This window comes from Somniosus microcephalus, chromosome 4 (genome assembly GCF_052327205.1).
Source record: "Somniosus microcephalus isolate GS21.2 chromosome 4, FLI_Smic_1.0, whole genome shotgun sequence".
Taxonomy (NCBI): domain Eukaryota; kingdom Metazoa; phylum Chordata; class Chondrichthyes; order Squaliformes; family Somniosidae; genus Somniosus; species Somniosus microcephalus.
In genome coordinates this window covers 226,745,209-226,756,426 of record NC_140990.1, presented here as the reverse complement: position 1 = coordinate 226,756,426, position 11,218 = coordinate 226,745,209, and the positions used below count along the sequence as shown (strand labels likewise).

The following is an 11,218-nucleotide window of genomic DNA, read 5'->3' as shown; positions in this document are numbered from 1 at the left end:
CACTCAGAGAGTGGTGAACCTGTGGAACTCATTGCCACAGAGGGCAGTGTACGCCAGCTCATTAAATATATTTAAGAGGGAATTAGATATATTTCTACGGGCAAAAGGGGTTAAGGGTTACGGAGAGAAGGCGGGAACGGGATACTGAATTAAAGGATCAGCCATGATCTCATCGAATGGCGGAGCAGGCACAAAGGGCCGAATGGCCTACTCCTGCTCCTATCTTCTATGTATCTATGTATCTATATCTGCGCTCCTCTAATTCTGCCCTCTTGAGCATCCCTGATTATAATTGCTCAACCATTGGTGGCCGTGTCTTCTGTTGCCTAGGCCCTAAGCTCTGGAATTCCCTGCCTAAACCTCTCCGCCTCTCTACCTCTAGTTCCTCCTTTAAGACAGTCCTTAAAACCTACCTCTTTGAACAAGCTTTTGGTCACCTGCCCTAATTTCTCCTTATGTAGCTTGGTGTCAAACTTTTTGTCTTTATAAATACAAATTGTTGTTGTTGTTGTTGTTGTTGTTAAGTTCACATTGCACTCTGATTGACGTTACCATGCCGCCATTTTTTTTGCAGGGCGCTGCCAGTTACCAGCAGCGTAAAGGAGGAGAGCAATATGGCGGCCGCTGTGGGACCTGCCGCCAGCTGGCAAAAGAGCAGTGGTCGCCATTTTATCGCTATTTCATGGCGCTATGGAGTGGTGGTAAGTACATAAATTTCTAGCCCAGAGAGCCTTAAGTAAAAAAGGTTTGGCTGGTCTCAATCCTGTTTCAACTGGGCATGGAAAAACAGATCTTTTGGATCCATACTAAAGACACAATATTTTCTTCAAAAACTTCCTCTGCAGAAGTTGCAGGTCTTTGTCTTAAGGAAGTGCATTATGGGCAAATAGGACATAATCAACAACCTCACACAGGCAACAACACAATTGTAAAAACTACGTCTAATCATGCTGTTCCATCGCAATGCTCCAGAAAGTTCTATTTGTAATGTCAATACCTTTAAATAAACTAATTGAGAGAATTGTTTATAAATGGTGGAACATGCTCAATGGGTCCCTGTTCCTAAGTTCCTAAACTTTCTTAAGTAACTGCTTTAATCTAAATACACTTAGAGAAGGGTCCATCCAATTTAAAAATTCCCTTAGGTTACTGCAATGTTTTAAATTAAATATTAATCTTGTCCAGGTTTTGAACTGTAACACATGTGCATTGGGTCCAAATAGGGACAGGGGCCCATTGAACAAGTTCCACTATTTCCATATTGTTGAGGTATCTGAAATATACAAAGTGTTAGAATTAACCAGATGTTTTTCTAAGGCTCTGAATTTTTGTATGTTGAAAAAATTTTAGTTTAATAATCTCAGTGATATGCTACACCCATAAATAGTGACAAAATACATTTCAGGAAACAGCCACTTTTGCACATGAATAGAAATGTTTGCTGAAAGGGTACACAAAAAATGACACATCTATATTACAGTTTTTACTTAATAGCAACAACTGGATAAAGGGTATGCTTTGTGGCCATGGAAGTAGAATGATAGAAGCACAGAAGGAAGCCATTCAGCCCATCGTGCCTCTGCCGGCTCTTTGGTAAAGCTCGCCAATTAACCCGTTCCCATGCTCTTTCGCCACAGCCCCAGAATTTTTTCCCTTTCCCCCTACTAGCCACTTGCTCTAAGCCCCGCCCCTCTCCTGTCACTCACTTGCTCTAAGCCCCGCCCCTCTCCTGTCACTCACTTGCTCTAAGCCCCGCCCCTCTCATGTCACGCACTTGCTCTAAGCCCCGCCCCTCTCCTGTCACTCACTTGTTCTAAGCCCCGCCCCTCTCCGGTCACTCACTTGCGCTAAGCCCCGCCCCTCTCCTGTCACTCACTTGCTCTAAGCCCCGCCCCTCTCCTGTCACACACTTGTTCTAAGCCCCGCCCCTCTCCTGTCACACACTTGCTCTAAGCCCCGCCCCTCTCATGTCACGCACTTGCTCTAAGCCCCGCCCCTCTCCGGCCACTCACTTGCTCTAAGCCCCGCCCCTCTCCTGTCACGCACTTGTTCTAAGCCCCGCCCCTCCGGTCACACATTTGTTCTAAGCCCCGCCCCTCTCCGGTCACACACTTGCTCTAAGCCCCGCCCCTCTCCTGTCACTCACTTGCTCTAAGTCCCGCCCCTCTCCTGTCACTCTCTTGCTCTAAGCCCCGCCCCTCTCATGGTCACTCACTTGCGTTAAGCCCCGCCCCTCTCCTGTCACTCACTCGCTCTAAGCCCCGCCCCTCTCCTGTCACTCACTTGCGCTAAGCCCCGCCCCTCTGCTCCAGTGTTCTGCTTCTTCCCCGCCACATGGTGTTTGTGGGCTGTGTGACGTCAGGGGTCAGATGAAGATGGAGGAAGGAGCAAGCTCGGACGGTGTTCGCGTGGTCCGTTGCGGCGGCAGCTGCATCAACTACCGCAGGCCCGTCTTTTCGGCCGACTGCAGGTGAGCGCTGCTCCTCCAGCGTGTCAGTACCGGGCCCGGAGCTCGATCCGAGGCGGCGGGCGGGGACCCAGCTGAGGAGAAGGTGCTCCCCGCCACGCGGTGCCTGCAGGCTCCCGGCGGTGGGATGGAGCTGTGGGAATCGGCCTGGTTTCACTCTGACTCCCGGGCGGAGTGCAGTCGGTGGCTCTGATTTAGAGCTGCAGCTGGGAGAGGCACGAAGGGCCGACTGTGTCTGTCTCTCTGAATCCAGGTGTTGTGAGAACCGCTGGCAGTGTATATGTTGCAATGGTAGCTTCGTATGATGCAAGTGGATGCACTAATTTTACCATGAAGCCTGTTCTTACAACTTATAATTGTCTAATTCCTGCTTTGCAGTTTACTACTGACTGATTATCCTCATTTCTAAATTACAAGATCATTTTATTTGTCCGTGTGCATTTATGAGTTTCACTTTTAGCTGTGATCAATCAGGTTAGCCTACTAACTGATCGCAGAACAACATTGGAAAGCCTGGGAGCGTCCTGTTATGATTTCTACCCTCCCCCAAATCCCGATAAATATTTACACACTTGTCCACTTTCTAGCATAACTGATTAAGTTCTTGATTAAATTAAGAATTAATGTTTTTAAATTATTATTGGATTTTTCTAGTTTTATATCTCATAAAAAGAAAGACTTGCATTTCTATAGCGCCTTTCATGACCTCAGGATGTCCCAAAGTGCTTTACAGCCAATGAAGTACTTTTGAAGTATAGTCACTGTTGTAATGTAGAAAACGTGGCAACCAATTGTGCACCTCAATATCCCACAAACAGCAATGTGATAACGGCCAGATAATCTGTTTTTGTTATGTTGATTGAGGGATTAATATTGGCCAGGACACTGGGGATAATTCCCTTGCTCTTCTTCAAAATAGTGCCATGAGCTCTTTATGTCCACCTGAGAGGGCAGACGGGGTCTCGGTTTAACATCTCATCCGAAAGACGGCACCTTCTATTATGTCCGTGAATAATTGAGACACGGACTGCAGGAGTGGAACAAAATAAGTCTTTACTGGTGGAAGTCAATAGTGAAACTAAAAACACAGAGGTTCACTAGTGCCTTTTATACAGGGGTGGTCACTGCCGGTACTGCAGTCTGAGACCAGTTATTCTCTTAAAGGTACATACACAACAATTCCCCTTTTAGATAAACAGTACATAACATTCATTTAACAACTAAATGATAACTAATTACAACCACAATTACTGTTGCTAGATACATTGGTTAAGTTTAAGCAATTATAAGTTCAGTCTTTGAGGAGGCTTCCTGATTCTGTCTGGATAACGCCTCTTGGGGGTATCAGGTTCTTCTGGCAATGTTGAGTCGGGATCAATGTCGTTGTTTAGTTCATCTGCTTCCAATATTACCGGTTCTGCGGTAGCTGCAATTGGAACGTCGATTTCATTACCAGGTGTATCAGATCGTGGTGTGGAGTTGACGTTTTCCAGTGACTCTAGAATCTGGTCAGCATGGCGTCTTACAATGCTCTCCCCAACATCCACGGTATACATGAGAGGTCCTTGTCGTGTACAAATCGTTCCTGGCTGCCATTTCTCAGTGCGGTAGTCCCGGGCCAAAACTGGTTGACCTATCTTAAAACTCCTGGTCGGCCTTTCATTCATATTCTGAAACTGCCTGTTCTCCACATCTCTTCGGACGTTTGGCTTAACCAATTCCAAGCGGCATCGTAGTCTTCGATTGAAGAACATCATGGCTGGAGTTTGGTTGGTAACCGCATGTGTCGCATTCCGGTAGGCAAACAAGAAGTTGTCCACCTTGTGTTGTAGGGGTATATCTTCATTACACATTGCCTTGATAGCCACCTTGAATGTTTGGACAAACCTCTCGGCCAGTCCATTAGTGGCTGGATGATATGGGCAGATGTGTAATGCTTAACACCATTGTTCTTTAAGAACCTCCGGAACTCTTCAGACACAAACTGTGGTCCATTGTCAGAGCAAATCTGTTCAGGCAGCCCATTCCTGGTGAATATGGTTCATAAAACTGATAGTTTTTTCTGTGGTGGTTGAGGACATTTTTATTACCTCTGGCCACTTTGAATGTGCATCCACCGCAATTAAAAACATCGAGTCCATAAAGGGACCAGCAAAATCAATGTGCACCCTTTGCCATGGAGATGAGGGCCACTCCCATGGATGTAGAGGAGCTTGTGGTGGGGCGTTTTGGACCTTCTGGCATCCTGCACAGCTCTTGGTCATCTCTTCGATTTCTCTATCGATTCCCGGCCACCACCACAAACGCTCTGGCTAAGTTCTTAATTTTTACCCCACCCAGATGACCCTCATGAAGCTCATTGAGCACTCTATCCGTCAACTTAGGTGGAATTACTACTCTGGATCCACACATCAAGGTTCCTCTGCACACTGACAACTGTTCTCTTCTTGGCGAGAATGCTGGCAGCAGTGGTTCGCCATGTGCTGGCCATCCCTTCACCGCTAAATCATAGACCCGTGATAGTGTCGGGTCATTCCGTGTTTCCTTTTCTATGTTTGCATTCGTCACAGGGAGACATTCGACTATGGTCGAGTGGAATAACTCCATTGGATCCACTGCAAGGTCTTCTTCCACCGCCGGCAACGGTAGGCGTGACAATCCATCAGTATTCCCATGCTGTTTAGTTCCTTTGTACTCAATGTCGTATTGGTGTGCCCTTAGGAAAAGGGACCACCTCTGCAGCCGTTGTGCTGTCATTATCGGTACGCCCTTCTGAGGGTTGAAAATGGAGACAAGAGGTTGATGATCGGTTAGTAGAGTAAATTTTTGACCGTGCAGGTAGTGATTGAACTTCTTCATCCCCCACACTAGGCTGAGGGCCTCTCTGTCAATCTGGGCATAGTTACGCTCGGCAGAAGTTAACGAGCGTGACGCAAAAGCTATCGGCCTCTCTGAACCATCAAGGAATTTATGTGACAGTACCGCCCCAATGCCGTAGGGAGACGCATCACACGCCAGTCTAATCGGCAGTGCTGGGTTGTAGTGAGCCAATACTTCTCTTGAAGTGATTAAGTCCTTACTCTTCTGAAAGGCCCGCTTACAATCATTGCTCCATTTCCATGCTACTCCCGTTCGTAGCAGGGCGTTCAGTGGGTGCAGAATTGTCGACAAATTCGGCAAAAACTTATGGTAGTAATTCACCAATCCGAGGAATGACCTCAGTTGCGACACATTTTCAGGCGCTGGGGCCTTAACAACCGCTTCAATTTTGTCAGGGGACTTATGTAACCCCTCTTCATCAATCACGTGGCCACAATACGATATCTGTTTCTTAAAAAATTCGCACTTGGGGCGGTTGGCTCGCAGCCCATGTTCCCGTAGTCTAGTGAGCATCTGTTCTAGGTTGTTAAGGTGTTCACTGTCATCTTCACCTGTCACAAGGATGTCGTCCAAGTAGCACTGAGTCCCCGGAATCCCTTGCAGGACTTGTTCCATCGCTCTTTGCCATATCGCCGGAGCCGATGCTACTCTGAATACCAATCGATGATACTGGTAAAGACCTTTTGTGAGTGTTTATCGTGAGATACTTCCTAGAGGACTCTTCAACCTCCATCTGCAAATATGCTTGTGCTAGGTCAATTTTTGTAAAACGCTTCCCTCCAGACAGTGAGGCGAAGATGTCTTCTATCCTTGGAAGAGGATATTGTACTGTGTGAAGGACTGGGTTCACTGTCACCTTGAAATCCCCACAGATGCGAATCTTCCTTGGCTCCCCGGACTTATTGCTTAACGTTTTCTTCATGACAGGAACGATGGGTGTCGCCCACTTGCTCCAGTCGACCTTAGACAACACGCCCGCCTTCTCCAGATTCTCCAGCTCTGCCTCGACGGCTGGGCGAATTGCATATGGTACCGGTCTTGCTTTGAAAAACTTGGGAACTGCATTCTCTTCTATTTTTATCGAGGCGGTTACGCCTTTAAGCGTGCCCAGTTCTTGTTGAAATACCTCTTTGGCGTTAGCTAAGATTGTTGACAATCGTCCAGGAGTGACGTCTTCATCTTTTTTACCGTCCACCGTCATTGCATGAATGGAGTGCCAATCTAAGTTTATCTTCCTGATCCATTCCCGTCCCAGTAACGGTGGTCCACCATTTGGCAGTATGTAGAGATACAATTTCCGTATTTTCTTGCCGTTGTATTCGACAGGCACCCTTTTCCTCTGGGGTATACTTTTTGCCCCGTATACGTCGTCAAGACGATGGATGTCTCTCTCAAGGGTATGTGTGAAAATAGCCGCTCGTAGTCTCGTCGATTCATGACGGTTAGCGCTGATCCTGTATCCAATTCCATTTTAACTTGGGACCCTGCTATCGTGAGGGTGACCCAAATGGTTCGGTGATCCTCTTTTGCGATTACATTGTGAAGTTTGAGACAGCTTAGTCTCCTGTTCCCGGATTCACTATCGCTCATCTGGTCTTCGGAACTACTGTCCGTCATCTTTTGTACTTTCTTGTACGCTTCCTTAGTAGCCTTTTTGTTGTCGCTGGTCTTCTTCCCAGACCTGCAAACTCGTGCAATGTGTCCCATCTTCCCGCATTGCCTGCATATTTTGTCTTTGGACCAGCAGTCCTTCTGGTCATGGTTAGTTCTGCCGCAGCGATAACATTTTGCAAATCCCCGTGTCATTTCGTGGGTGCCGTATTCCTGTGATTTTTGTTGAATTTCTGCAGCTCCCCTGACTGCTGCTTCATACGATACTGCCACGCTGAAAGCCTTATCTAGCGTCAGCTCTTTCTCTGCGAGTAACTTCTTCTGTGTTCCTTCACTCAGGAGTCCACAGACAAATTTGTCCCGTAGGGTATCTGCCAGTCCTGCTCCGAACTGGCAGTGCTTTGATAGCTTGCGTAGTTCCGTAAGATACTCAGCATTGCTCTCATCTTTGTGCTGAGTTCTCCTGTGGAATTTAAATCTTTCTGCTATCAACAGCGGTGCAGGGTTTAGGTGTTCCTGTAAGACAGCAACAATTTCATTAAAACTCTTCGCCTTCGGTTTGGCTGGAGTAATCAGGTCCCGCAATAGGCCGTACGTTCTAGCGCCCATTAAGTTTAGCAATATCGATGCCTTTTTCTCCTCCGCTATTTCGTTTGCCTCGAAATATACCTCGACTCTTTCCACATACGTGGTCCAGTCCTCTATTGTATTATCAAAAGCAGTGATACAGCCAGTCTTCGGCATCTTGCAAATCTAAAATGGCACCTCCCGCGCTTTGCCTTCTTCCCCGCTGTTGTTAGTGCTGCTTTCCACGGTTTCTTGCGCGTTTAATATTTTTTTTAAATTATTTTCCCGTCGTGGAGCGGACCCTCTGGGACACTTCCCTCCCTCTTCTTAGGTCCGAACGCTGCCCGGCTTCGAAGCACCGGCTGCGCCCTGTGTGCTCCACCCTCTCTCTCTCTTTGCTTCCCGACTCGCTGCCCGGCCCTGTTACAGAGCCACCCGATCGAGCTCTAGCCCGCCGCAGCCCAGGAAGGATCAGTGCACTACCTGCCACCAGCCCGATTAGCTGGGAAACCACAGACTGGGGAACCAAGCCTGGCTCTTGACAGTCTCTCCTGCAAGTTTTCAATCCGACAATTTGGAGGGCGGTTGCCCACGGTCGACGCCCGTTTCTCGAGTTTCTGTGGATTCTATTTTTTTCTTTCTTCTGGCTTCGACCTTCAAAAACGTTGTCTGAGGTGCTGCCGAGTTGCAGGTAAGTTCGTTTCTTACTCGTCGCCAGTATTACGTCCGTGAATAATTGAGACACGGACTGCAGGAGTGGAACAAAATAAGTCTTTACTGGTGGAAGTCAATAGTGAAACTAAAAGCAGAGGCTCACTAGCGCCTTTTATACAGGGGTGGTCACTGCCGGTACTGCAGTCTGAGACCAGTTATTCTCTTAAAGGTACATACACACCTTCGACAGTGCAGCGCTCCCTCAGCACTGCACTGGAGTGACAGCCTAGATTTTTGTGCTCAAGTTGCTGGAGTGGGACTTGAACAATCTCAGAGGAGAGAGTGCTACCCACTGAGCCATGGCTGACACTTGAACATTTGTAAATGTTTTGAGATTAAAATTGAAGCCTTATTTTATATACTAATATAATAGAGTATAACAGTAAAAGCACCATTATTACTATATACTCTTCTAGAGCAAACCGTATTTACAGTAAACATGGCTGCAGAACCCCTGCACTGAGTGCTCCTATACTCCATTAATATTGTGAAAGTGATTTAAAGCAATTGTACAACTGGGACCTTTCATTTTTTGTAATTGCTCTAAAATCAAATCTGCAATTTTACATTTCTGATCATGGGCCATTTAAAAAAGAATCCCCAGCAAAATCCAGCAGATTGGTCTCATTGATATATGCCCTCATGCTGCTTTACCTTTACTTGTTAGATTACCCTTAGTTGATCTGCTAGTAGCTCTGAGAAGACTGTATGATATCAAGTCATGAATGAGCTGGAAGACCAAGCCATTGTTTTTGGCCACACCATAAACTATACTTCCTTACCACTGACTTCATCCTGGCCCTTCACTTGGACTGAATTGGACTTGTTTACAACTTGTTCAAACCAAAGCTGAGCGTGTAAACCCCCATTCTTATCCCACCACCAAGACTGCTTATTTCCACCTCTGCAACATTGCCTGCCTCAGCCACACCTCACCCCACTCTTTCTTCAATTCAAGACTTGATTTATTCAATATCCTCCTTGCTGGCCTACCACCCTCTGTAAAATCCAACTTGTTCAAAGCCCAGCCACTCATATGATGAGCTGAACTCAGTGCTGCTTACCTGTCACCTGTGTCCTCACTGACCATTACACTGGCTCCCTGTTCCCCCAAAGATTGAGTTTAAAATCCTGGTGCTCATCTTCAAATCACCCCAAAGCCCCATCTCATCCTATCTTCCAACCTTTTATCCCCACTTGCACCCTTTGGTTCTTCAACTTTTGTGCATCCCTTCCTGTCTTTGCCGCACCATTGGTGGCAGGTAGCAACATCTGGGTCCTACTCTGGAAATTTCTCCCTGAACCCCTTTACCTCTACACTTCGTCCTCCAGATTTTTAAAAAACGTTCTCAAAACTCATCCTTTCGTCTCACTCTAGAGACTTGAGCACAAAAATCTGGGTTGGCACTCCAGTGCAGTACTTACGGAGTGCTGCACCATTGGGGAGACCTTCTTTTGGATGAGATGTTAAACCGAGGCCCCATCTGCTCTCTCAGGTGGACATAAAAGATCCTATGGCACTATTTTGAAGTAGAAAAGGTGAGTGGGACATTGGAACCGGTTCTAGGGGAGGTGGGACCAGTTCAAACCGGACGGTTTGCACCTAGGCAGGGCTGGAACCGATGTCCTAGGGGGTGTGTTTGCTAGTGCTCTGGGGGAGGGTTTAAACTAAGCTGGCAGGGGGTTGGGAACCTGAGCAGGGGGACAGAGGAAAGGGAAACAAGGATAAAAGCAAAAGAAAGGAAGGAGAAAAACAAAAGTGGCAGTCAGAGAAATCAATGGTTTAAATCAAACATGGCCACAGTAAATAATAATTCTAATAGGTCTAAGAGCGTTAAAAAAATAAGCCTGAAGGCCTTGTGTCTTAATGCGAGGAGCATTCGTAATAAGGTGGATGAATTGGCTGCGCAAATAGAGGTAAACGCATATGATTTGGTTGGGATTACAGAAACATGGCTCAAGGATGGCCAAGGCTAGGAACTCAACATCCAGGGGTATTCGATATTCAGGAAAGATAGGCAAAAAGGAAAGGGAGGTGGGGTAGCATTACTGGTTAAAGAAGGGATTAACACAATTGTAAGGAAGGATATTAGCTCTGATGATGTGGAATCTGTATGGGTAGAATTGAGAAATACCAAGGGGCAGAAAACGTTAGTGGGAGTGGTACAGGAAACTTTGGTTTATCCGGAAGTTGTATGTCCGGAAACCTCGATCTAACGGCAGAAATCAGCAGCCGTTTTGGTTAGGTTTTTTTTCTTCTAGCATTTTTTTTTTTTAACAGTCAGGCTCTGGAAAGCATCTCTGTAGCTTAGCAACAGCTTCAGAGACGCTTCCAAGGTACGGACCGAGTGTTTACAAGCTGTTGCTAAGCATCAGTGTTTGTTGTCAGATACGGAGATGAAAACCTCCGTATCCTTCAACATTAGCGCTGGACTCAGAGACTAGGGTCCTCAATTTAAATAAAGGAAACTACGATGGTCTGAGGAGCGAGTTGGGTAGGATTGATTGGGGAATGGCACTCAAAGGGTTGACGGTGGATAGGCAATGGCAAACATTCAAAGACCGAATGGATGAGCTACAGAATTTGTTCATCCCAGTTTGGCATAAAAATAAAACAAAAAAGGTGACTCAACCGTGGCTAACAAGGGAAATTAGGGATAGCATAAGATCCAAGGAGACGACATATAAATTGGCCAGAAAAAGCAATAATCCTGAGGATTGGGAGCAGTTTAGGATTCAACAAAGGAGGACAAAGGGATTAATTAAGAAAGGGAAAATAGAATATGAGAGTAAGCTTGCAGGGAACATAAAAACTGACTGTAAAAGCTTTTATAGATATGTGAAGAAAAAAAGATTGGTGAAGTCAAGCGTAGGTCCCTTGCAGTCAGAATCAGGGGAATTTATATTGGGAAACAAAGAAATGGCAGACCAACTAAATTCATACTTTGGTTCTGTCTTCACAAAGGAGGACACAAATAA

At 46.3% G+C, this 11,218-nt stretch overlaps 1 protein-coding gene across 1 annotated transcript in view; it reads left to right on the top strand.

The window, feature by feature from the left end:
- Positions 1-2,342: 2,342 nt before the first annotated feature.
- The window catches only part of wdr75 (WD repeat domain 75), a 51,500-nt gene continuing 42,624 nt past the window's right edge, over positions 2,343-11,218 (top strand). Inside the window, exon 1 of the mRNA XM_085985894.1 lies at positions 2,343-2,470. Coding sequence (XP_085842020.1) covers positions 2,370-2,470 — 101 coding nt within the window. The 5' untranslated portion in view covers positions 2,343-2,369. The remainder of the gene's footprint in view (positions 2,471-11,218) is intronic.